The sequence below is a fragment of the Sminthopsis crassicaudata genome, chromosome 2 (genome assembly GCF_048593235.1).
Source record: "Sminthopsis crassicaudata isolate SCR6 chromosome 2, ASM4859323v1, whole genome shotgun sequence".
In the NCBI taxonomy this organism is placed as follows: domain Eukaryota; kingdom Metazoa; phylum Chordata; class Mammalia; order Dasyuromorphia; family Dasyuridae; genus Sminthopsis; species Sminthopsis crassicaudata.
Window position 1 is genome coordinate 472333907 of NC_133618.1, and position 26821 is coordinate 472360727.

The 26821-nt window shown below is 41.7% G+C and overlaps 1 protein-coding gene across 2 annotated transcripts; it reads right to left on the minus strand.

Annotated features, from left to right (window-relative positions):
- Window positions 1-1737: 1737 nt before the first annotated feature.
- Window positions 1738-25119, minus strand: WTIP (WT1 interacting protein). Of its 2 annotated transcripts, XR_012486802.1 has the most exons (9): window positions 24180-25089; window positions 18400-18501; window positions 15280-15347; window positions 14908-14970; window positions 14504-14634; window positions 11743-11794; window positions 10627-10695; window positions 10112-10339; window positions 1738-1850 (listed from the first exon to the last, which is right to left on the minus strand). XR_012486802.1 is itself a non-coding variant. In XM_074293200.1 (8 exons), the coding sequence occupies exons 1-8, from the start codon at window positions 24952-24954 to the stop codon at window positions 10199-10201; spliced, it is 1401 nt and encodes a 466-aa protein (XP_074149301.1). In that variant the 5' UTR covers window positions 24955-25119; the 3' UTR covers window positions 10061-10198. The 2 variants fall into 2 exon arrangements, 1 of the variants encoding a protein (XP_074149301.1); XM_074293200.1 differs by lacking the exon at window positions 1738-1850 and having other exon boundaries at window positions 10061-10339; window positions 24180-25119.
- Window positions 25120-26821: the final 1702 nt, after the last annotated feature.

The following is a 26821-nucleotide window of genomic DNA, read 5'->3' on the forward strand; positions in this document are numbered from 1 at the left end:
GTACTTTGGAACTATGTCCAAAGAACTATAAAACTGTATATACTCTTTGACCCAGCAGTGCCATTACTGGGTCTGTTTCCCAAGGAAATCATAAAGGAGGGGAAAAGATCCACATGTGCAAAAATGTTTATAGAAGCTCTTTTTGTAATAGCAAAGAATTGGAAAATGAGTGGATGCCCATCAATTGAGGAATGGTTGAGCAATTTGTAATGAAGGTTATGGAATATTATTGTTCTATAAAAAATGATGAACAAGCTGATTTTAAAAAGGCCTGGAATGATTTACATGAACTGATGCTGAGTGAAACAAGCTGACACAGAAATGCATTATACACAGTAACAAGAAGAATGTGCAATGATCAATTATGAAAGGCTTGGTTTTTCTCAGTGGTTCAGTGATCCAAAGCAATTCCAATAGACTTTGGACAGAAAATGCCATCTGTATCTAGAAAAATAACTAAGGAGACTGAATGTAAATCAACACATACTATGTTCACTTCTTTTTTGTAGATTTTCTTTTCATCTCTCCCATGGTTTTTCCCTTTTGCTTTGATTTTTCTCTCCCAACATGATTCACAAAGCAATATATATTAAAAAACAAATTTACTAGAAAACAGAGAAAAAGTCATAAAATCCAGCCCTAGAAAGTTGATTGTACCATTAGACTCTCCCCTGACCAGACCACATCAGTATTGTGTCCATTTCTGAATATCACATTTCAGATGGGCCCAACAGCAATGCAAAAAAGAGAAAACAGGTGAAGGATTTTGGGATTGTGCCATTTGAGCATGAATAAAAGGAGCTGCAAATGTTTAATCTGTAAAAAAGATTTAGTGGGGACATGATGGCTATTTTCAAGCATGTATGCAGCACAAAAATATACATAGAGGACTCAATTTGACAGATACATATTAAACAAAGTCAGTGTAAGCAATAACTTTTGTGTGTCAAAAAGGGATTCGATTTGTTCTACTTGTCCCTAGAGAACTGAGTCAGAAACAATGGGTGGAAGTCCCAGAGACAAATTTAGGTTGCCTGCAAGGAAAAATTTCCTGGCACAGAGCAATCCACAAGGGCTTACTCTGGGAGTAGTGACTTTCCTCCAGAGATGAGCCAAACTGATAGTTGGCTAACTTCTCTACCCAACATTTGGATCCTGCTTAATATGGCCAGCCAGTCTCTGCGGCTCCTCTGCAGTTCACATCTTCCCTCGTTACTCCTGGGTCCTCAGGCACCCTTGGAATGCCTCAGTTGCTAGACCTTACCGTTTCAGTAGCAGAGGCCCACACTGTCTCTGCCTGGGACTATGGATTTTGAGTAGCAAACCTTTTGACCTCCATTTTCCCAAGAGTTTGGGAAAGCAAAGACTGAATTACTATGTTATATTGTGTTGAAGATTCTTCTTCAGGTGTGGTTTGGCCTAAATAGCTTCTGTGATTCTTAGAAACTCTGAGATCCGGAGATTCCTTTATGCTTGCAAGCTCAGACTCTTAGAATAAGCCGAGAAGGTAACCCTAGCCCTGCTGGCCAGGTTTCTAGCCCTTAGCATCATCAGTCAGCTTGATAAGATCCAGCAGAGGTAGAAGAACACTGCCCTCCCCACTGTACCCTCAGCACCTCCCTTCACCCAACCTTCACTGGGCACATCCCCAGGAGGACAATTTGTTGTTCTTTGGTACTTCAGCAAACCAAGTCCATGTCTCTTCACGTTTCACAAGCTGACACTCCCTATGGAGATGTGGATTTGCTCTTAGCAATTTTCCTGCTGGAGCCAAGTCTGTCTGGAGGCACATCCTCCAACACTGTTGTTAGAGACTTCCACATACAGTTCTTCAACAGGCTCCAGGAATGCTACATCACATGGCAGAAAAGAGAGTGGACATGTAAGATCTCATTGTTTATGTTTCTATTAGTCACCGTTATACCACCACAATCACATACAATGAGAAGACTACATTTCCTATGAATCCTTAAGGTTGGGATTGCCTGAAATTCCTAGGACTTCAATTCCCATGATACACCTAAGTACTGGATAACTGGATCATGGGGTACCAGAAACTCTTGGGAAGATGGAAGTCAAAAGGTTCTCTGCCAGGAATCCAGGATCACAACATGGGCTTCTTGACACTGAAATGGTAAAGTCTAGTGACTGAGAAGTTCCAATGTGTGCCTGAGGACCCAGGAAATAAGGAGAAGACATGTGAACTGTGGAAGGGCCACAAAAGCAGGTTCAAGTGTGTAGAGAAGTTAGCCAAACTTCAGTTTGACCAAATGAGGAACCAAACCATACATCACCATTTTAAAAACATAAGCAACTCTTCTTGTAAGCTACTATGATAGGAATCAAAGATAAGATTCTACTCATTTGGGAACAGATACTGAGACTTTTTTTTTTCTATTGCTTTACTATCCAACCTATTTTGATATTTCAGGGCATGCTTTTTGCCTTTTCTATTAATAAAAGGTGAAGTGAATTTAGTCAGCATTAGAAATTCCCAAGAAATAGAATAAAGGCAAAGCAACCAGATTAGTTAATCATCTAAAATAGCTTCACATTGAATGAACAACTCTCATCCATGAGTCCAGAGTTAAGCTGCATATGGATGACATTTGAGGGCTGGAGAGAGCTTTCTAGTTTGGGAAGGCACCTATTAAATGTAATTTTAAAAAAAGAACTTTACTCCTTGAAGGTACATAAAATATTAAGTAAAGCATATTTTTAAAAAAAAGAAAATTTTAAGAAAAATTAAAAACATAACGTAGTTACTGCACTGTATGAATACTATCAAGTGGGACAGGTTGGAAATATCCAGTCTAAAAAAAGTTAAAAAAAAAAAAAAAAGATGTCATATGCTTCTTGAAAATACAACACCCTGAGTTTACACTTAAATTTGTAAATGATGGATAGTCAGTAGCAGCTATGTGAAATTCCTCAATACCCAACTACAGGTGGGAGAAAAAAAATTTTCTGACTTTTTATTAAAGTTGAAGAGACTGAGAGAACAGTAATCAAAGTATAAGTGCCTGCAGAACTCAAGGACTACTTTAGAGTAAAGGTAATATATGATGGTGGAACCACACTAAAATATAATTAGTAAGTGTTTGACAAAATAAGCAAAAATGCAATACAAGACAACTTATGTTTATTTGTGATTTTCTAAGTCAATATGCATCTGTTTCAATATGAGTTTGCATCACTGTTCTAGACGGAGCCCAGGGAATCAGAACATAGAAATATAAGGAAATGTCACAGTTGTACCTGCTAATGAACATTTTTTGGTGTGAAAAGGGTACATGTGAGAACTTGAACTAAAGAAGTTGGAATTGTAAGGGTCATTTAGAGGGAGAGAAAATTTGAAAGGATTTAAGGACAATAATTCAAGCTGAATGATAAAACTGAAAAAGGGGACTAGAGGTGAAAGATTCAAGGAGAACTTAAAACAGAAGAACTCAAGAAGTAGGAAAAGGAAAAAGACTCAACTGGTTTGTTTTTGTTTGGAGGAGTCAATGAGGTAAAGTTCGGTGACTTGCCCAGGTCACACACCAAGTAAGTAGTCTGAAATTGAATTTGAACTCAAGTCTTCCTGATTCCAGAACTGGTGCTCTTAAAAAGGACCCAATTTGAAGGAGGGGACCAAGTAAGAAGAGGAGTAGTAGAAGGGGGGAATGATAAGACAAGCAGGTAAAGACAAAGCAGTTACATGGCACAGTAAATAGAGCCCAGTTTTGGAGGCAAGAGGACCTCAATTCAAATTTGCTTTCTAGCTATGTGATCCTGGACAAGTCACTTAACCCTAACTTTCTCAACAACCAAAAAAAGCAGGAGGAGGTAGAAGAGAGGTTATAAGAGCAAAAAGGAAGTTGGGTATGGCTGTCAATGTATTAACAAGGTTAGAAAATGCTAATGATAGGATAGTAATGAGTGCAGATTTGAAGACCCAGAGCAGCTCAATAAGGGAGCTATTTACATTATGTATAGTGTAGTGTCTGGAATGTAGCTGCACTTAAAAGAATTCAGAATCAAGAAATTTCAGGATCTCAGAGATGAAGGACATCACAGGAAACCATCATATAATCTATGTTGTATTCAATTTTTATTTTGTTAAATATTTTCCAATTATATGTAATTCTGTCCCAATATCACTGCAACAGCTCTAGTCTAGAATAGTCTTTAAAAGGCTTCCATGTGAAAACAAAGAAGAATCTGAAATAGTACAGAAGAATCCTGAACTATTTCAGGAAGCTCAAGAGTAAAAAAACATGTGACAGGGGAAAAAGGACCACTGCACATTTGGAGTATTAATAAATGTTTGTGAGGATTAAGCAACAAACACAAATTTCTTCTCAAAGAGAAAGGAGTTGAACCCTGCTCCTTCCTAGAAGGAAGCAGATGTTTTTCTACCAAGGGATGATGATATGCATCTAGAGGTCCCATTAGATGAGAAATCATATAGTAGAGGTAGGGAGGACGGGGGAAGGAAAGCGATAGCTGAACTGCTACTAATGGGGATAGAGACGGTTCCCAGATAAACTGATAACAAGAAATATGTTATCTTCCTGGGTTATTTTCAGGACTCTTGTTTTTCAATTGTTTTAGTCACTCTTTGTGACCTTGTTTGGGGTCTTCTTAGCAAAAATACCAGCAGTTTGCCATTTCCTTCTCCAGCTCATTTTACAGTTGAGAAAACTGAGGCAGAGTTAAGAGACTTGTCCAGAGTCACACAACTAGTTAAGTGCTGAAGCCAGATTTGAACTCATCAGGAAGCTCCCAAACTCCACGCCTGGCACTTTATCCACTCACATTTGAACCTAATTGTTCTCATTAGGGTCTAACTCAGAACATTTCAAAGGCTGTCAAAGCAAATGAACACTACCTTCTGTTTATTCACATGGGCACAAGTAATAGAACCAGAAAGATTCTAGGAGAATATGCCAAGTCATGAGGTTAAAAACTGAAAGTCTAGGGAACAGAGGCATTATCTTACATCAGTGGTATCAAACTCAAATACAAGAGGTCATTAAATCATACTTAAGGACCCCTGTGGATCACATATTGACTTAAAAAAACATATATTAACATTATCTATATTTTATTGCATTTTATGTATTTTGGTAAATATTACCTGATTGCTAAAGCTAGTACTGTAACTAAGGCCACTGTTTGTTGTGTCTCTGATCTGGGTCACTGCTGCAAGAATTTCAAAATTTAGGAAGTAGAAAGCAGGTTAAGATGTTATTTGAAGCAGAAGGAAATTTTTTCTTTATATGGCCAATGCAGGAATTATGTTTATTACAGGATTTGCTTTTGCTGCTTTCATAACTGAGGAGGAAGGGTAGGAAGGAGAATACAGACCTGAAAATAAATAAAATTGATTTTTAAAATAGATGTTATCTGAGATGGTTGGGTTATCTGAGAGTAGGATGGGACTCATGCCTGGGATATGGAATCTGAAAGAGATCTTTTTAAAAAGAAATTAAAAGAAAGATCGTGGCTAAAAGGAAGAGAACGGAAAAGCATAAACTATTAAGCATATTAATCTAAGAAAATCTAGGCACCAGAGAAGGGATCCATGATGCGAAAGCATGCAGGTAAAGATTAAGGACAACAAAAATAAAATTATCATGTTATATTATAATCCCCCTTGACAAAAAGAGGTAATAAATCAAAGATTAGAAAAGAGATCACAAGTCTAGAAGAGTTATTCACCATTATTCAATGGTGATAAAATTCATATATCTGAACATCTGCAAGAACTCTCTTCCTGTTCAAAGCAAAATGCTTATAATTTCTTGATTTATCATTATGTGGAAATAGGGAACATGGGGAATAGTTTCTATAGTCAGACATACAACTCAAAAGCCAAGTAGTTTTTATTGTTCACATATATTTGGTTGTGGACCAGTGAGGTAGAGGGCAATAATCTTGCTTTTTTAGTTTAGCTTTTGTTCTTATTCCACCACTTCATTTGTAAGCAAACAAGAGCATCTTGGGAGTGAAATGGGCTTAATAGCCTTAGCCTTCATACAGTACCTGAAAGTTGGTCGTTCAATTATGAAGGAAATTTTTTGGCAGGTTTCACAATGGGTTTGGGGGACACAGGACAAAATGGGACTGATCAGAAATTTCTAAGCCTAAATCAGAGTTGGCTGGGACCACAGACTTCAATTCAATACCAGACATCAGCAAGCAAAATGAAAATTTGGTGTCCACAAGAGGTATCTTGTTAACTGTGGCTATGCTTGGTATATCCTTGGGGGGGGGGGGGGGGGAGAGAAATCACTCAATCCAAGATTCATTTCTGATTTTGAGATCCATCTTGAGACTCACCCTAAGGACATGCTTGTAAACACCTAAAATTGTGTTTATAAATTTCAATCATAAATTAGGTAGAATGGATGTTACAACAATAATGCTTCACTGCTTTGAGAAGCAAAAGGGCACCTTAGAAATTCTTCTAGGAGAAACCGATCATTAAGGCACTAAGAAGCGGCAAGATCTGTGTATAGGCATCCAGATTCCCAAGGTTCCTATTTCCTATTCTTTTGCCCTTCTTGTTCACCATCTCAAGCAACAGGAAAGACCCGAGGAGTCTAACTGAGGCTCCCTGCCTGTCTTGGGGCCGGGCAGCAGCAAGCTTTTATTGTTGGCTTCTTAGACCCATATTTTCCCTACAATCTCTTGAAATGAGACTAACCCAGGGTTGGACACACACACACACACACACACACACACACACACACACACTCTCTCTCTCTCTCTCTCTCTCTCTCTCTCTCCTTTTATTCTTTTTTATGAGTTTTGAAAATTAATTCAACAGATGTTCCAGAGAGAGTATATGATCTATCACTTTTCTACTTTCTTCTCTCTCCAGTAATCTGTATGGCCACTTTAAATGCTGATTGTGTTCTCACTTGGGGGAGGGGGGGGAGGAAGGGTGTAGGGAGAAGGTGTTGAAGAGGAGTACAGGCTGAAATGAGAAATCCTAAGTGAGTGTTAGTCTTGAATATTTCTATTTTCAAAAAATAATTCTGAACAATAATTTACTTTTTTCTAAATTGTAAACTCCATCAGTAAGGGCTTTTAACTGCCTAAATCATCAGAAATGTAGGAGTTTGTAGTGAGGAAAATTTTTTGCATATGTACCGAAAGAGATTTTCTTGAAATCACTTCATTGTGGCATGAATTTAGCAACACTTAGTAGGAAATTTTGATATCACGTACTGTATGGGCAATTAATAAAGTAATATGTCTAGAGAAGGACCAAGTAAATAAAGCAGCACAAGAGTTGATGTTAGCTGCTATTCCAGTATCCAAATTGTTACATAGGTTACTCCTCAGATGAACACAATCCATGTCACATATGTAATTGGGGCATGGAGATGTGTTTTGACTACATCTCCCAGAATGCTCTAAGAGTTGGAAGTAATTATTCTCTAGGAAAAGCTCCCAGGATTTCACTTTTCCTAAAAAAACTTGCTGTCTAAATGTAAGAGGAATTCCATTAGGAGACCTGAATTCTAATGGCAAAGAGATTTGTGGGAAAGGGGGAAAGTCATCTGGAAAAAGGATTTCAGGAAGGAACCAATGAGAACCCTTTTTACTGACTATGAAAAATAATTTGAAGGAGTTGATAAACTGAGTTTGGTTTTAATAAGATTATCAAATGCAAGCAATCTAAAAAAAGATGGATGCTGCATGGTAAAGGAAACTCAAAACTCAGATGAGCAATGTTTCCTCTATCCCACTAGCAATTGTTTTCATTCCAAGAAAGTATTTTACTTTCAAAACATATACATTTAGGCTACTGTATTAGCTTGAATCACTAGCTGATATAGAGACTTAAGCTGACTTAGGTATACTTACTTCCAAAATATAATGTATTGAACCCAGCAAATCAGGGAAACCACAAATGGGGTGAAAAGTGAGCTATATATAAAATGATCTGAGTGACTAGAAGCAGACCACATAGAGATCCTGTTTTCTTCTGGCCTCTGACAACTCTTGAGGTTTCTGTAAGAGGCCTCCTGATTTCCAGGGCATGCTACCAAAGTTACTAAGCCAAAAATAATTCTTCCATCCTTGCCCTCTCTCTCTCAATGGAGGGAAACAGAGCCAAATCCAACATTTGTCCTGAAGATTGACCAGCATATAAAGCATTATAAAGATTGGCCTCTGGGGCCAAATGATCTGAAGTCCCTATATTAAACAGTATATTTTAGGTAAAAGAGAAGGTTTACAAAGAATACAAAGTCCTTCATGAACCCTGAGGTCACTGAACAAGTTGAAGTCTCAGTCTAGAAGGGTTAAATCCCATCACACAGCATCTCCCACCCCTAATACCACAAGAAGCAGCTATAAAACATGTTTATTAGACAGAACAAAATCCCAGTGATAACTTAAAAAAGGATGAGCAAATCTTTTAGATAAATAAATAAATCTGTTTTTCCACAAAAGTTCCATTTCCTTAAGGCCGAAGAAGTGGACACAGAAATAAAAGCACCCCACTCCTTCCTCCCCCCATTCCTCTGAGTTCTGAAGCCTCAGAGGAGCAAAAGCACATTTGGAAGTGACAAAAGAATTCATATAAAAATAGTTCAACTGGATTGTGTGCCCTGCACAAACCAGCTCCATAATATACAAAGTGGGACTGTAAAGGATTTCCTAAAAGGTTTCAGAAACAATCTTGGTCCAAGTTCTTGGAAGAAAACTAACTATATTCTTTTAAAGAAAATGAAAATATTCTCAAAAGAAAAAACTTAATTTAAGTCAAATTATGGCCTTTGCCTTGGCATCAGCTATACAATGAAGTTATAAAAACATTTCAATTGCATTACAAGGAAATAGGGTTATGCATGTCCCACTCCTTTACTTCCCTCAAAATCCTTCTTCTCAAGGAGTCCTGATGGCTAAATTCCCTTCAGAAAGCTGTGCCCTTCAGTTCCTAATTCATACACACATACAATCACAATCACTGGCATAATCATATACATGCATCAGCACACACTGTCACTCACACACACAACCTTAGCCACTGACATTGTCACAGCCAGGCACTTTGGACTTCAGGTACTTCAGGTCGGAACCAAAAAAATTGTTGAGGAAAGGTGACAAGGGATGTTGACAAAGCAGAGTAATAAGGGAGGAACTCCCAGCTTGTAGCAAAGGAGGAATGAACCACCGGACCACATCTCTTATCACCTCCTAAAAACATGTACTTGACACTTCCCACACTCATTAGCATAAAGTCCAGGAAGGATCTAACTAGTCTCTAAGATTCCCACCTGATGCCTGAGCTTCTCCTCTCCCTTTACTAACCTCCTATACTATCTAAATTGAATAGTATGTGGTAGTTAATAGGAAACCCAGGAAAAGGACATAGGCAAATAACAGCTGCATTTTTGTTCTGCCAGCACACCCAGGAAAAGCACAGCAATCCAGAACCACCACTGGGTAGCAATCAACATGGTCCACTCACTGGCCATCCCAAAGGAGATGGCTTCAGGAGTGGTTTATACTAAGAATAGGATATGTCTAATTTCCAATCTGCTCTCTTTCAGAATGCAGGCATCCTTTCCATCCAATCTGTCTGACCTCCACTTTCAATAATCTTCTACCAAACCAGATTGGTTCTGGGAACCCTGAGAATAGAATGTTTGTTTGGGAAGGAAGGCGAAGGGACCACTCAAACTTGAAAACAGAGATAAGCTGAGCGCTCAAAATCCCTGCAGGGACTGTAGAGCACATCCTAGATAACAAGAGGTACACTGACTGGGGCTCCACAGGACCCAGGTCATCCCCATTTTCAGCAATCCCATGTGCTTAGGGCCCAGAGCTTGCTGATTCAGGGAACTGTGGAGATAGGGCTCCAAGGCTGCCACTCTAGAATCAAAAGGAAAAAGTGGCATAAATTAATTCATGGCAAGGGGGTATAGGGCCCAGCCCAGCCCCAGCATGAAGAAACTTGTAGAAAAATGGTTCCATTCCACAGCTATCTGTCAGAATGTAAAAGCCTGAAGAGAAGAGGGCCATATATGTCTGAAGGGACCAGTGCAAAGGCCCTCCTCTAAGTCCAGAAACCCTCCTGAATGGCAGGCAGGGAAGAGACCCTCACCTCACTTTGCCCAATGAAGCACCTGGTTAAGGAACTGAAAAAACTCCCCTAGTCCTGAGCCTGAGCTCTGATCCATCAGGGAGTGCTTCAGAGCTCCGTCATATGCATAGTATAGTTGGTCAGGGCTGGGGTGGACAGGCGTCCCATGTGGCAGCTTCGACACAGCAGGTGGCCTTCCAGGGGATAGCAGCGGCGGCCTTCTTGATCATTCAGACGGAGCCCACAATCCTGTGGAATGAAATATACCAGTACAATACAATCAGCACCCATAACCATCAGCCTCCTTCACAGCCAGCCCAGTATGCCACAAAAGGGTTGGCATTATGAATGTAAGTGAGGGATTCACTGGGAACCCCCAAAGGTCCATCTACATCCCTATACTGAGACCACTTCCCACTCTAAGCTTAGTCTCCATTTTGTTCTTGAATCTACTCTCCTGAGACACATTAAGAATGGGAACTGATAGTAAATGATAAGGTCCCTCCCCAAAACCCCACCAAATCCCCTGAACACACCTCACAATGATAGCATTCCACATGATAATCTCTATCCATGGACACCACCCTTATAGTCTCTTCACAGCCCTGATGAAAAAGATACAAGGTCATAAACATGCGTGCACGCTTACACAGAGAAATCCATATGTGCTTCTTCAGTAGTTCTGCAGAGACAGGTAGGCACAAAAGGGATAAACAGCTCTGAAAAAGGTTCAGCAAGCCCTCCCACCGCAGATGAGCTAAACCATGCTGAGGATAACTGACAGATCTCAAACCTCTCACTAAGTTAGGGGCATGTCCACCTCAAGCATGACAATACTTTCCCTGAAGGAATGGGAGGAGGACAACAATTTGTTCCAGCAGCCATGCAAGTGTTAGGAAGTGCTTAGGACTTGGCCAATCATCGAAGATGCCATATCCATGGCACTCTGGGCCACTTGTCTTGACTTTTGTCCTACCATTAGGCTTAATGATTCAGAAAGAGTGAGACTGATGACTTTGGGCAACTCTGTTTCATTTAAAACCAATTCATGAGCAAGATGAAGTATCACGGTGATATCACCGATCCCCTTCAAAAACTAAGGATGAACAATATGTACTTATACAGCTAAACTGAGTACATGCACTTGGGTATATCATTAGTCTTCTTTGAAAACAAATGAAGAACAACATATATGTACATGGAGAGAAAGTATACTGGGAAATGAGTGTAAACTGTTATTTTTACCTTCTGAATCCAATTCTTCCTGTGCAACAAGAAATTCGGTTCTACACACATATATTGTATCTAGAATATACTGTAATATATTTAACATGTATAAGACTGCTTGCCATCTGGGGGAGGGGGTTGGGGGAGGAAGGGAAAAAATCTGAATAGAAGTAAGTGCAAGGGATAATGTTGTAAAAAATTACCCATGCATATGTACTGTCAAAAAAAAAAAAGTTATAATTATAAAATAAAATAAAAATTAAATTAAAAAAAAGAAAGAAAGAAAGAAAGAAAATATTTTAGATAGATCCCTAACCCTATATATCACTACCCATCCCCAGTCACTGACTGGCAGAGATCCTGGCCTAAGTGAACCCAGTGGAATCAAAGTACCTATGATTCACAAGGCTATCATATATACCTACCTTTGCAGGAAGGATGGGTCGGTTACATGAGGCACATTTAGGTGCAAAAACCCTGAAGGGGAAAAAAAGAAGAGAAAGCTATAGGAATGGGAGTCAGAAGCTAAGAAACCATATGCCAGGGGGCAGCTAGGGGGCGCAGTGGGTAGAGCACCAGCCCTGAATTCAGTAGGACGTGAGTTCAAATCTGGTCTCAGACACTTAACACTTCCTAGCTGTGTGACCCTGGCCAAGTCACCTTATCTCAGCCTCAGAAAAAAAAGAAAAAAAGAAAGAAAGAAACCATATGTCAGCAACTCAAAGGTATCTTCCTAGAGTTGAGTACCTCAAATGGAGCCACCAGCCCGGCTCCTTCTTCCCATGGCATCCTTCATCAATAGCATGCATAGTTATATAGTCAATCTCCCTGATTTTTCTTCCCATCACTTACTCACGCTCCCTGCCACACTCACCACCAACACCACCACCAAATACCTGAGCCCTTTCATTCACTGTTTGGTTCCTTGGTTCAATCCTAGTCCCTTGCCAGGTTTTTCATTTCAGTCTTTAACTTCTACTTGTATACTACTTTTCTTATTTCTAAATCTTGACTTATACAGAATATATGGAAAAGGAGCTCCACCTAACAAATACACATATATAAAGGATAGGTGAAGAAAAGAAAGGCAATCCCCATCATACTAATAAACATACAAAAGCATACAGAAGCTGGAGAGAAGTCCCATCACCATGGAAATAACTGTCAGTAAATTAACTAATCACTTATTACATATTGCAAGAGACAAGAAAAAAATATGTGCTAAATAAAACAATAATACAATGTTTAAATGCAAGACCTTAAAATAATGTAAAAGAGGTGCTATCAAACAGGAAAATTACTGCTAATGACACAGAAAAGAAATACTAGTGTCCAGAGTAAGAGAGGGGATGCTACTACCATACCCTATCCTGAGTAGGCCAGACAGTATTCTCTTCAGTTCTGGGGAATATATTTAGAAAGGACTGACAATTTGGAGTATGTTTCTAAGAGAGCAACCAGGATCGTGAGAAAAGTTATGCCATATGAGAGTAGAATCTGGTCCTGTGAGACACTACAGATTTATAGTCTCCATCTATAAGATGGAGAAATTAAGATTCAGTGGCTTGCCCCAAATCATACAAGGGCAAAAGTTCACCACTCCAAGGCCAGCAGGCTCTAGCTACAGATACTGGTAACTATCATGGATGCTTAGGGGGACACGAGGACAAAAGAAAACCTTGCTATAAAACATCTAAGAAAGAACCTAGAGATATTCACCCTGCAGAAGAGTAGACTTGGGAGGGACAATGGTTACCTTCAAACATCTGAAAGGCCATCTATGAATGAGAATTAGATTGTTCTGCTTGGCCTCAGGTCTCAGAAATAGAAGCAGTGGATACACACATTAAAGAGAATCTGTTTTCTTTGTGAGGAAAAAGTTATAATAATTATTAGGGTTATCTAAAAGTCAAATGGACTGCCCTGATAAGTTGAGCAGTTCCCTATCACTGGAGACAATCCAGCAGAGAGAGGCTGAATGGCCATTAGTCTCCAATTATTTTGTATTTATTTATCAGTTTAAATGCTACACCTCCCGGCAGAATGTAAACTTCTTGAGAAAAGAGGCTGTCTTTCATTTTCATCTTAATGAGTCCTCCATACCACCTATCGTGGTGCCTTATACATAGTAAATGCTTGTTAAAATACTTAATAACTTGAATTGGGCATTGTATAGGGGTTCCAGCCCAGTTATCAGTTTGATTAGAAAACAGTAAGAACCCTCCCACCCCAAGGATCCTGACTCCGTGGCTTAGGATTCCCAGAGGACCTCTCTGTATGAATCTGCATCTGATCTGTGATCCATGGTCTAAGACAAAGATCAGTCTCTCCTCATTCTAAGGAGATATGTTCTACATGGCCTGCCTCAGTCCTGGACACAAGAGTAATTCATCTAAGGAAACAACCCCTGAGGAGACAAAAAAGAAACAAGCTCAGGCCTCAGCACAAGAAAGGAAAGATATCCAATGGCCATCCACAGCATAAGGCATTACAACAACCTCAGACTCAGGAAAGAATCAGCAAGTCCTTACCAGGTAGGTGACCCTAGCTGGGCACATCATTGGGACCACCTGAGCCTCAGTGTCAGCATCATTAAATGATGTGAAACACAGAAACCATTATAAAAGTCTATTGCAATAAAAGTGTTTTGTAAACTGTAAGACGCTTTAAGGATGAGTTCTAAATGATATTGTTATTATGGTCCTATCTAGGACAAGAAGGTAAAACCTTTAACACTCCAGTCTGAGAAATAGTCACAGAATCAGAGATGGTGACAGGGAAGCCAGTGGGGACAAACAGACCACAAAGAGGCAGGAGAATGAGGCTGACACACAGGCCAGCACAAGGCCACATCACAGTCTCACAGTGGGGAAAGGCCTCGGGCAGGGGCTAGAGCACTGGGTTCTGAATCAGAGTGGGGACAAAAATCTGAGCTCAGCCACTTACTTCTAGGGTGACCTTAGGTGAGCCACCTGCCTCTTAGCCGTCTTCATCTGTAAAATGAGGGGGTTTGGATCAGGGGTTGGATCAGATGACTGCTAATGTTCTTTCCTATGAGCCTAGGACACGTAACAGGGCAGCACGCCTTGGGACCAGGATCACACACAACTGCTTTAGGCCACACAGGTTCACACATGCCACAGTATCACACGAGGCTCTGGGCCCCACAGCCTTTAAATCACTCACGTGTGATAATCTTTGACACAGTAAATATTGTTCTCGACATCCACGGTGAAAGGGACGCCATCCAAGCACTCATTACACACAACACATCGGAAACAGCCGGGGTGGTAGGACTTCCCAAGGGCCTGAAGAATCTGGAGGCAGAAGAGACAGAGAAAGAGACAACACAGAGAGGGAGGTGGAAGGCAAGAAACAGACATACATTCAGAAACACAGAGACACCCAAAGTTACATCAGAAGGACCTGCACCTTTCAGGAGGTGCCCATACCCCTGCCCGGGAACAGGCTTCAGTGGAGCCTCTGGAAGTCACACAACAAACACAACAAGAAACTTCTGAGAGAAGTTCTGGAAGGCCCTGAAGGAGGGGATCCAGGGTCTTAAGCAAAGATAAGCTGGATTTTCTTACCATCTCCATGATGAGGTGTCCGCACACAAAGCACTTGTCGGCCGTTTGCTGAAACCCTGAGTACTGAGAGTGAGGACACAGAACCTATAACCAGTCGTGTTACCAAGCATGGCCAAGGATGGATCCCCTCCCATCCTCCCAATATAACCCCTCCAAGGGATGACCAGGCTCTAGTCGTGACAGTAGGAAAGGAAGCAGGCTATCTTACATGCCCCTTTTTTGTCTGGAGGGAAAATCATTATTCTGTCTAATCTCAAATGAAGGGGGAAAAAGCCAGCCCAGCTAGGACTCATCCTCCCCCATTTCTACTTGCATCAGCATTCCCACTGCCATCAGCCTCACAGAGGGCAGATAACCAAAGGCCTAACTCACCAGGAAGTCCTCCTCACAGTAGACTTTCCCAGCCACATTGTAAAAGGCCTTTCCCCGGAGTCTTCTCCCTATGAAGGAGACAGGAAGCAGGTTATAGCAAACAGACAAGGTTATAGCAAAGACCACAATAACCTCTATTCCTTCCCCAAAGTTCATGAGCAAGAAGAGCTAAACACCCTTATCTCCTTCCAAAATTCCTATCCTGCTGAATCATCTTTGACTTTTGTTCCATTTGAAACCACTGAGAAACTTTAATTACCTAGACATTTGCCTGAGCTATCCCTTCAGCAAAGATGAGAAACTAACAGATTTCTGGCTTTGCTCTGCAATGCTTCTGAATACTATCCCTACATTCGATACCTCTAACTCAATCCTCCTATTACTTCCTACGTAGATATTTTCATATCATTCCTCTATTCAAAAACTTTCAGTGGGGGCAGCTAGGTGGCTCAGTGGATAGAGCACAAGCCTTGAATTCAGGAGGACCCCAAGTTCAAATCTGGTCTCAGACACTTAACACTTCCTAGCTGTGTGACCCTGGGCAAGTCACTTAACCCCAGCCTCAGAATTAAAAAAAAAAAATTTCAAAAACTTTCAGTGGCTATTTACTTGCCAACTCTATAGTTTTAATTCCCTTTGACTGGCATTCAAGGTTTTCCACAATCTGACACCATACTACCACAGTATTATCTCATGTTATTATCATATATAAACTCCACACTCCAGATAAATGGTTTCTTCTAGCTGATAACAATGTTCCCCCTTCAATTTTAGGAAACACTTTGTTTTTCAATCCTCTAGTACAGTTATAATATACAACATTATATTGTATGTGTGTCATCCTCCTATTAGATACAAGATTATCAGAACAGGAGTTGTCTTAATTTAATTTTGCGTGTCTCCCAACACCTTACATCCAGTTGGAGCTTAAAAAGTGTTTATTTGAAAGTTGTGTCATATGCCTGTAATGGAATAGCACTGTGACATAAGTAATAACAAAAAAGATAAATTCAGATGAACTCAAGAGACTTGTATGTATGGAAGCAGAATGAAGGAGAGTCAAGACAATAATTAATACAATGACTCCATTTGAAAAATATAAAAAAAACAACACAAGAAAGACATCAGAATTCTAATCAATGCAGTAGCCAGGCATGACTGCAAAGGACTATCAAGAAAGCATTTCAAGCTTTTCTCAGAAAAGGAATTATGGACAATAGATACAGAATGAATCATATATTATTAAACAGACCAAATGCCTTGATAGATTTTGCTTAACCATGCACTTTTGGGATATAATAATGTTGGTTTTGGTTTGTTTGTTTTTTAATTACAAATAAACTATTTGGAGAGGAAGAGAAAAATAAGAAATATTTGATGAATGAGCAAATGTCACAATAGCTCTAGGAGAGATGCAAGGCAGCAGGGCTTATTCACACATTCACCATAATCCTTCCCCTCAAGCCATAGAAATAATTACCATTCACTCTTAGTTATCCCCACACAGGACCCCCAATGGCTAAAACACCAAACTTTGATTTATTTTTTCATTATTTATTGAGAGATATAAGCTCCTGACTAAGCTTTTATCTCTAGAGAGAGCTGGAAGATGATTTACCCAACATAAGCCAATCCCATAAATGCACCCTCTACATGGGTACTAGGCTCCCCAAGTTTGGTTTGCCAACGTAGGCAATGTGATGAGGACAGTCATAAATCACAGACCAATGGATCCTAAGAGCAGTGACAGGATGGAGAATAATAAAGTGGAGAAAGGGGGAGAGCTCTCAATCTCTCTGAAAGCTGGCCCTGACTGAAATAAGATACACCCTCAGGAACAACATCTTTTAACCCACAAACTTGGAAGTACATAGGATAGGCTTTTTTTTACAGTGTTAAATTAGTTCCTAGGAAAATTAAATTTACATTAAAAGCAAATTACATACATTGGGGAATGACAAAAATGTTGAGGTATATTAATATAATGGAATATCAATATTCTGTAAGAATGAATATGAATGTAGCAAAACATGGAAAGATATAAGAAATAATGCAAAGAGAAGTAAACAGAACCAGGAAAACAATATCCATAGTGACTACAACAAAATGAATGGAATGATCATCAAAATAACTAAAATCAAATACTATGAAATTATAGTTTCCAAGCTTAGACCCAAAGAAAACATATGTGAAGGGGCCTCTCCTATCTGCTTTGAGAGGGATGGGAAGTATCATGGAATACTACTGAGAAGTTCAAGTTCCTTTGACAGATTGGTTAATTTTGCTGAACAATTATAAAGGGAAATGTGAGTGATATAAAAATAAAATATAACAATACAAATTTTTTAAAGCAAATAATATAACAACTCATTCATGACCCCCAATACTCATCCTCAGGTTCGACATCAAGCCCCTCAGATTCCCAGAAAAAACCTCAACTCTAACACTGCTGTAAGTGGCATGGCCAACAAAGCCCACTCCCTCTTGAATTAGCCCTCACTAGTAGCAGGGTAACAGGAGATCCTTGTTTCACAGATGACTGCACATTAGGGAGGATGGACTCTTGTGAAGGACCTCTCCTTAGCAGTCTTTCCATGTTCTGTGAGAGGTATAATGATCCTATCCATCCTTCCTCGAGTCCTCTCTTCTCATTCCCTTGGACTTCCAGAAAGCCACCAATGAGTAAGTATAAGAGGAGTGGGATAAAATCCTCTTTCCTCTCTAACAAATTGCTAGATAGAGGTCCAAAGGAAGGAAAGCACATACATAGAAAGAGGAGTGCAAAAGATAACAGTGGAGTTATTTCTACAGCTCTTCTATACCACAGCTAGGGAGTTTCCTCCACTAGAATCTATCTTACCAGTGCTGTCACCAATCCTCTTTAATGGATCCCCAGTCATTGGAGACCAATCAGAAGTTCCCTGCTCACTTCTGCTATAATGTTCTCCAAAGCTGTCACTAGTAAATCCATGTCTCTTATGTATGTGTTCCCTGGTTACATGTCTATATAACCTTTATATGGTATCCTACAAATTAACAAATCAGATATGTGAACATTCACAAGTGCATATCTATCCAGTCTGATGGACGTGGGCTGGTGTCTGAGCTAAGTGCACCTACCGCAAGAGTAGCAAGTGAAGCAGTTGGTATGGTAAAGGCTCCCCATTGCCTGGCAGGCTTGACTTGCACCATAGATGCCTGTCCTGCACTTTATACAAACTCCTGAAGGAGGAAAAGAAACAGAATATTTAGTAATTCATGACAGAACACTTAACCTCCCAACCCTAGAGTCTTGCTTTATGTCCTCCCCTCCCTGCGCACATGTCCTCATTTCCAAGATGAATAGATCATTTCCAAGTGTAACAGATTCAGTGCCATATATGATCATCACTATACAGAAACCAAGAGTTAGAACTCTCAGACCTGAGTATCTCAGACATTCTATGTACTTCACATCCAGAGAAGCACATCAATCTTATCAATGAATTTCTACATTTGAACCAAGAAATTTCATCATCCTACCTCCTGGCCTAGGACAAGATCATTCTCTGGAGAAACAATATAGTTGAAGGAAAAAAGTGCATTAGAATTATAATTAGAAGACCTTAGTTTGATATTTGCTAGGAGTATAACCACTTCACTTTGGCTCTATGGTCTTCAGTATCCTCATCTATAAAATGAGGATTGTAATACTTGCACTATCTACCTCACTTTATAAACTATAAAGTGCTATATAAATACAAAAACATTGATGTTTTTTGTTAATATTCAAAATTTAGCTGTAATTGTACCTATCTACCTCCATTAAGGATAAAAGGAGGTAGTGTAGTTCCGATAATAGCAGGAAATATTTTGGCAAAGACCTCAACTATGCACATTTTCTAATATGTATTATTGTTTTTTGCTTAACTCAGCAAACCTCTACTGAATATCTATTATGTGAAAGGAAACCAGAATGATATATGATGGAAAAGGTCCTGGACTAAGACTCAGGTCCTAAGTCCTAACTTCTCCTCTAATTACTCTTTAGAGTTAATTTCTTTCCCTCGGTCTCAGTTTAAAATAAAAGGATTAGACTAGCTAATGTTTAAGGTTCTATGTACTTCCTCTAAGAAACTTTCCCTGGTCCTCTCCTTCCTCAGCCTCATTAAGAGCTCAAACAATACCCCATAAATGTCTCCCTCAAAACTCCTCATAATATACTCTATACTACAGGTATTCATGTTGGTGTCTCTCCTTCTCTCTCCCTCCCAAATCTGACTGGGAATTCCATGAGGGCATGCACTCCATCTTATTCAGAGGATCAAAATATTTAAAGCAGAAGTTCTTAACTTGGGTTTGTGAACTTATTTTTTTAATATGTTGGTAACTATATTTCAATATCACATCCCATGTAACCCTCTAAGATGATAGGTTGGAGAAGAATTACATCATAGGACCATAAGATCATAGATCGAGTTGGAAGGGATCTCATAAGCTATATGATGCAATCACCTAATTTTATAGATGAGGAAACTGAGGCTTGGAAGGATTAAGTGATATCCCAGTGATCACAAAGACAGTAAAGCTCCAGAAATTGGTTTTGAACTGATGTGTTCTGACTCCAAAGCTAATTCTTTTTCCTTTATACCACATTAACTGCATTAATGAGTCTCCATACTGGGAATTCCCTACACCAATAAAATTACAGAGTAAAGAAGGGAAGAAGAGAGGGAGGGAGAAAGGGAGTGAAAGAAGGAGAGAGGAGGGAAGGAAGGAAGGAAGGAAGGAAGGAAGGAAGGAAGGAAGGAAGGAAGGAAGGAAGGAAGGAAGGAAGGAAGGAAGGAAGGAAGGAAGGAAGGAAGGAAGGAAGGAAGGAAGGAAGGAAGGAAGGAAGGAAGGAAGGAAGGAAGGAAGGAAGGAAGGAAGGAAGGAAGGAAGGAAGGAAGGAAGGAAGGGAGGAAAGAAGGGAGGGAGGGAGGGAGGGAGGGAGGGAAGGGAGGGAGGGAAGGGAGGGAGGGAGGGAAGGGAGGAAAAATACTGGACTTGGAATCAATAATCAATCCAAGTTCAAATTCTGTCTCAGAGATTTACTAGCTATAGCATCATGTACAGATCATTTAACTTCTCAGATTCTTAGCTTCTTCATCTATACAATAGGGAGTAAAAATAGTTGTACCTCATAGAGCTGTTATGAAGAAAGCATTTTACAAACCTTTAGTGCTTCTAAAAATGGGAGTCATTATTATTATTACTGTTTCTTAGAGAAAGTCAGGCGAATTGCCTCTCTCCCAAGAATAGACATTCAATTGAATTGAAATTCTATGATTCTAGGAGCCATGGGGCAGCACTTTGGGTAGGGAAATGGGAGAAATGCAAGGATGAATAGAACTCAACCATTGCACTCCTCCAAAGTTCATGCTGGCAACATCACTGGCAGCATCTAGGCTTTCTTTGCCAAATTTTGCCTGTTGAGCTTCCATTCTTTACCATGGTACATAATCTTCCCTCTAGGCCAGTCCAAAAAGACATCCAGCCTCAATGACAGACATCCATAGGAAGTCATTGTAGTGTCATCCCAAACTCTAAATTCTGTCTAGGATAGTTAATAGCAAGAAAGCAACAGAGGCAGACAGAGTCCTCCCTGTGTAATACCAGAGAAACTGAGACAAAGCAGAGATTGGTTTTTAATCTTTTAACTGTGAAGAGTTTAAACTAGCCAGCCAGGATGGGACTCATGTCCAGAAATCATTCCAGCCCTGAGCAACTGAAGCAGGGAACCTTTATAGCTAATTAGGGTTTGCCAACAGAATAATCTGAGTATACAATCTTATAGGGAAACAAAGGCAAATAAGAGGGGCAAGGACAGTAGATGATCAGACAAGCCATAATTCCAGGAAAGGATCATAATTCAGTCTTGACAGGATAAGGGTCAAGATAAGAAGATGAAGGGCTGGAGATAGTGAGGCAAGGGGCAATACTCAAAGGGGGAATTATCCTAACAAGGCTCAAGATAATGCACCTGGATTTTATGATACAATGGAATGTAAAGTGGACAGAACTTCAAGGTTTTTCCTGATTCAGTTCTCCCAGTTTTAATGGCAAGGAAAAGAGGGAGCAGGGGAAGGCACTATAATAATTTTATTCAGGGCATAGCAATTCAGGGCATAACACCTACTTGACCTCCAAAAAATACCAATCTCCTTACTTCCCAAGATTAGGAATAATTTGGTCCAGTTCTATTGATACTTTAGATGTGCCTAGTATACTACTATATATTATATGTGCATTATCTACCATGTAAGGTAAATTGTACAGTAAAAGAAAGACCCCTCCAAAAATAAGTATGTGTGTGTTATATCAAAAGTCAATGCAACTTTAAATTTTAGAAAATTGCACTGAGACTTCTGAATCACTGAATTTCCCATTTTGAAATTTGAAATTTGAATTTCCCATGCTCACTTATACTCTCTTGAAATAAATCCAAAATATAAAAACCCAAATTTGCTGATAGCCTGGAAGCTGATTCTACAGGAACCTCCCTGAATGGAAGTGAAACTAGTACAACTGACAAGACTGGATTTGAAGTTTTCTAGGAACATTAGTTATCCGATGTCCTAACTGGCTGTGCAGATATATGTGGTTTGGGAAAAGGAAAAGGTTAAGAATTTGAATACACACTAGGCACTTTTCAGATTAGCTAAGATGACGGGAAAAAATAATGATAAATTTTGGAAGAGTATGTGGGAAAACTAAGACATTAATATATTGTTAGAGTTGTGAACTTATCCAACCATTATGGAGAACAATTTGGAACTATGCCCAAAGGTCTACCAAACTGTATATCCTTTGATCCAGCAGTGTCTCTACTAGAGATCATAAAAAAGGAAAAAGGACCCACATATGTAAAAATGTTTGTGGCAGCCTTTTTTGTAGTGGCAAAGAACTAGAAATTGATTGGATTCCTGTCAATTGGAGAATGGCTGAATAAGTTATGGTATATGGATGCTATGGAATATTATTGTTCTGTAAAAAATGACCAACAGGATGATTTCAGAAAGGCCTGGAGAGACTTTTTAACCAAGAAAACATTGTAAAGAGCAACAAGAACATTATATGATGATCAATTCTGATGGATGTGATTCTTTTCAACCACGAGATGATTCAACCCAATTCCAATAGACCTATGATGGAGCCATCTGCACCCAGAGAGATAACTGTGGGGACTAAATGTGGATCACAGCATAGTATTTTCACCTTTTTTGTTTTCTTTCTCATTTTTTTCCTTTTTTATCTGATTTTTCTTATGCAGCATGATAAATGTGGAAATATGAATAGAAGAACTGTACATATGTAACATATATTGGATTACTTGCTGTCTAAGGGAGGGAGAAAAAAATTTGGGACAAAGTTTTGCAAGAGTGAATGTGGAAAACTACCTTAGGATATATTTTGAAAATAAAAAGCTAATTTTTTTTTTTAATTGAGTACACCCAAAGTCCCTGGGCAGGTATATCAAACTCATTACCTCAGCGGCCTCATGTTCCACGTGGTTTTTTACCAAATTAACCATAAACTCCTATCAGTTCTACTAGTCAACATCCCTTTCATCTTTTTTCTTTCTTTTCACACAATCATGATACTTCTTTAACACTCCTCTGAGGTACTGTAATGTTGATCTCCTAATCGAAAAATCTTTACTAACTCCAGCCTTTGCCCTCTTCAATTCATCTTCCATACAGGTAATCTTCCTAAGGTATAGGCCATGTCACTTTCATGTTCAAAATCTTCTAATTGCTTTTCCTACTGCTTACCGCAAAATACATAAATTCCTTGGCTAATCACTTAAAATCTTCAATCTTACCTCAATCCGTCCCTCTTGTCTTTCACTCCTTTGGAGCTGGGAGGAGGTGGAGAGAAGTACAAGAAGGGATACTTTTTAATTTGATCTGTTACAAACTTTATTATAAAAATTCTGTGCTCTGGCAACAAGATTATATGATGATCAAGTCTGATGGACGTGGCTCTCTTCAACAATGAGATGATTCAAACCAGTTCTAATTGTTCAGTGATGAAGAGAGTCAACTACTCCCAGAGAGAGGGACTGTGGGAACTGAGTGTGGTTCACAACATGGCATTTGTTGTTGTTTGCTTGCATTTTACTTTGCTTCTTTTTTTTCCTTGTGCTGCCCGATAATTGTCTAGATATGTATACATGTATTGGGTTTAACATATATTCTGTCATATTTAACATATATTGCACTACTTGTCATTTGGGGAGAACGTGGGGGAAGGGGGGGAAATTGGAGCACTGGGTTTTGCAAGGGCTAATGTTAAAGAATTGTGTGCTTTGAAAAATAAAAAGCTTTAATTAAAAGAAAAAAAAAAAAAATCTGTGCTCCAGGGCACTTGGGAGATTGGTTTTGTGCTGTTCTAAGAACTAAAAGGCGGAGGAGGGACCAGGAACTGATGGGACACAATTTTCAAGTCTTTCTCAGTAAAAGGCAAATAAATAAATACCTTTCCAAATTTCTGCCCTGAAGCTCCCCTCACAACTTTCCAGCTTGAGCCTCCCAACGTTTCCCCAGTAATTTCCCATGCCCAAGTTCCCTCTCCCACTCCTCCCCGAGTCCTGCGCAGCCCTGAAGGCCCAGCTCAAGCCCACCTTCTCAGGAAGCCGTCCCGACGGATTTCCAACTTGACTCTCCTCGGGACTCCTCCATCACTTAAGGCTCAGGTAAGCACTCTCCGGGAAACAGCGAGTGTTCACAATCCTGTCTTTCTATTTCTAGCCAGATCAAGTTCCCAGCCCGGGAACCACGCACTTCGCGCACCTCAGGTCCATGCCCTTTGCCCCGGCTCCCAGCCAATGGCTCCGAAAACGCTACTAGCAGAAACGATTCGGGTCAAAGGTCACTCACCAAAATACTCCTCCTTCGCTCTCAGGTCCAGCTCCCTCTCCAGCTGCAGGGTCAATGCCTCAAGCCTTCTCTCCGCGGGGCTGGGGCCACTCTCCCGCCCCGCGGTCACCTGGAAGGGCAGCTGAAGCCGGCCTCCGGCAAGGGCAAGGCCGGCCGAGCCTGGAGGCGGCGGGGCGGGTGGCGGCAGTAGGTCGGCTTGGGCACCCGCCGAGCCCCGGGAGCTCAGGCTGGAAACGCTGGAGCGGGCGCTGCTGCCGGCCCCAAGGCCTCCGCACCAGGAGGGGCGGCCGGGGGCGGCGCCGAGCCGGAGCAGCCCCGGATTCGCGGCGTCGTGAAGCGGCTCGAGTGGCCCCGGACCCCGGGGGTCGGAGCAGCTGGAGCGCGGGCTGCTGTTTCTCTGGTCGTAGCCGAGACTGATACCGCTGGTACGAGCGCTGCAGGATCGGCTCTCGTAGCCCTCCGAATCCGCCAGACTGGCCCCGCGCGAACTGCTTGCGGCCTTGGCGCTGGGCTCCAGAGAGGGGGCTGCCGGGCGGGCACCGGGGCTCTCGTGGGCGACCCGCCACGGACCGCGCTCTAGGCAGCCTCCAGGCTCCGAGCAGCCGCCACCGTCCAGCCTCCAGGAGCGAGCAGGGGCCGCCTCCTCCGGGGGCGCAGGCCGCTGCCCTGGCCGCCCCCGGTACCAGCCGTCCGAGCCTGGTTCGGCCAGGGACAGATCGGCCAGCAGCCTGCTGGCGCGAAGCAAAGCGACCGCGTCCGCCTGCGAGCGCTGCATGGCCCGGCCCTGGCCCGGTCCCTGGAGCCGCCCCGCCCTGGGCCAGGCAGGCGCACCGGGCTCGCGGGGCTCCGGCTCCAGCTCCTCCCGGGCGGGGGCTCTGGCCGGACCGCGGCGCCGAGTCGTCACCTCCGCAGCCGCCGCCTCCTCCCGCCTTGGCTGAGGTTAAGGCTGACGCTGAGGCCGAGAGGCAGCGGCGGCTGCATCGTCCGGGCCTCGGAGCCCATCCGGCCCCGGGGCCCTTCGGAACCAGGTAGGGGCCACCGGGTTCGGGGTGCCCGGAGCCCGCCCCCGCGGGAGAGGCGCGGTCTTAGCGCAGGGGCCAGCGCGCGACGCGGAGGAATTTGGACTCCCGGGTTTGGTCCTAGCTGTCTACCCCCGCCCCTTCCTCCCCAGCCTCTCTCCTTCCGCGAGGTCTCGGGGCTCATTTGCGTCCGGAAAGAGGAGGGACTCCTTTGGTAGGGGCAGGAATGAGAGGAATAAAGACGAGGCACAGCAGCTTTGGAATGTGAAAACTGCTCCGAGGGGGTGATTCTCTAGGAGTCGCTATAAGACGGGAACGGGTGGGGAGATGGCACGCTGGCCAGTGTCAACTTTTCTCCGGGACAGGCCATGCTGACAACCCAAGACTTGGCTTGTCAACTTGGACTTCTGCTGCTCTGCCCACTAGAGAAGGAAGAGGAGGAGGCAGGCGCCTACCACAGGTTGTTCTTAGGTGTTGGAAGACAAGCTGCAGCTGATCTGCAGAGCAAGCTGGCATCTATGTCGATGTGCCCAAGCTGGTGACCGGGACCTCGGGAGCGGCCTGACTGCCTTTTTTCCTTAATTCCGAGGGAACTCCAGAGGCCCGGCCCACCAGGGCCCGTCCCAGTCTCTCCCCAGCTAATTTGGAGAAGCAAAGGACTGACTCATTTTCAGACTTAGTTTTAGCCCAAAAAGTGGGGGGGAAATCGTCCTGTTTTCTTCCCTTCTCCAAATCCTGCAGCATCTTTTCTCAGGCAGTTCTCAACCCGCCCCAGGTCAGTGTTTCTTATCGGGCTTCCTCCTCCTCCCCAAACATTTAAACTTGTGGGCTTTAAATAAAACAAGACTTATAAAATTGGGACATTCTTGATTATGTCACGATTTGAAGTTTTGTAGTAATGTCTGGCTAGTCCAGGGAACCTCTGGTTGGATCTCCATATGTCCTTTATTGTACATGCCTGGCATTTTACCCTAGTCTCCTCCCCACATATTAAACCTAAAGGTTGTTTGACCTTCATGTGACCCAAGCCTAGGAAATGTTTCCCACCAAGGGGGTTCCCAGGACTGTGGACAGCACACAGGTAGGAGAACCTCTCAAAGTGACTAACAGGAGGAGCAAATGCCAAGAACCAAAAGGAAGGCCAGATATTTATGGAGAGGCCAGAATCGTTGCCCCTGTGCCATCACTTTGCCCTGCATTTGAAGGCAGGGTCAGGGATAAGTCGTCTTCTTTATGCACTATGGTTGCTTCTTCCCTACTTTCCAAAGACCAACTTCCTTCCAGATAAGGCCTTCTATGCAGCTGTTATTTCTGTTTGAATGGAAGTTGCATGTAATTTGTCAAATACTGGAAACCAGAGCCTATTTTCTGTTGCTATGGCCTACCTGCTCAGCAAATATAAGAGAGCCACAAAGAAAAGAAAGTTAAGTGTGGAAAAAGTATAGAGAGCAAAATCCAGCTTTTCTAACCTTAAAATCTGAGCTGAGAAAAAGTCTAAAGCCTAGTCCATCTCTCACTGTAAGAGTCCACTACAATATTTAGTATGTGCTGGAAAATATCTAGTGATGGAAAGCTCACTATTCAGTTCAATCTATTACATTTTTGGAAAACTAATTTTAAATA

What these genes read in the sequence shown, in the direction of transcription:
- WTIP (XM_074293200.1), bottom strand. Translation starts at nt 24,954, where the DNA reads ATGCAGCGCTCGCAGGCGGACGCGGTCGCTTTGCTTCGCGCCAGCAGG. An exon ending in CTTCACTTGCTACTCTTGCG is followed by an intron (nt 15,348 to 18,399) that starts GTAGGTGCACTT and finishes TCTCCTTCATAG; the next exon opens with GGAGAAGACTCCGGGGAAAG. An exon ending in GACACCTCATCATGGAGATG is followed by an intron (nt 14,635 to 14,907) that starts GTAAGAAAATCC and finishes TTCTGCCTCCAG; the next exon opens with ATTCTTCAGGCCCTTGGGAA.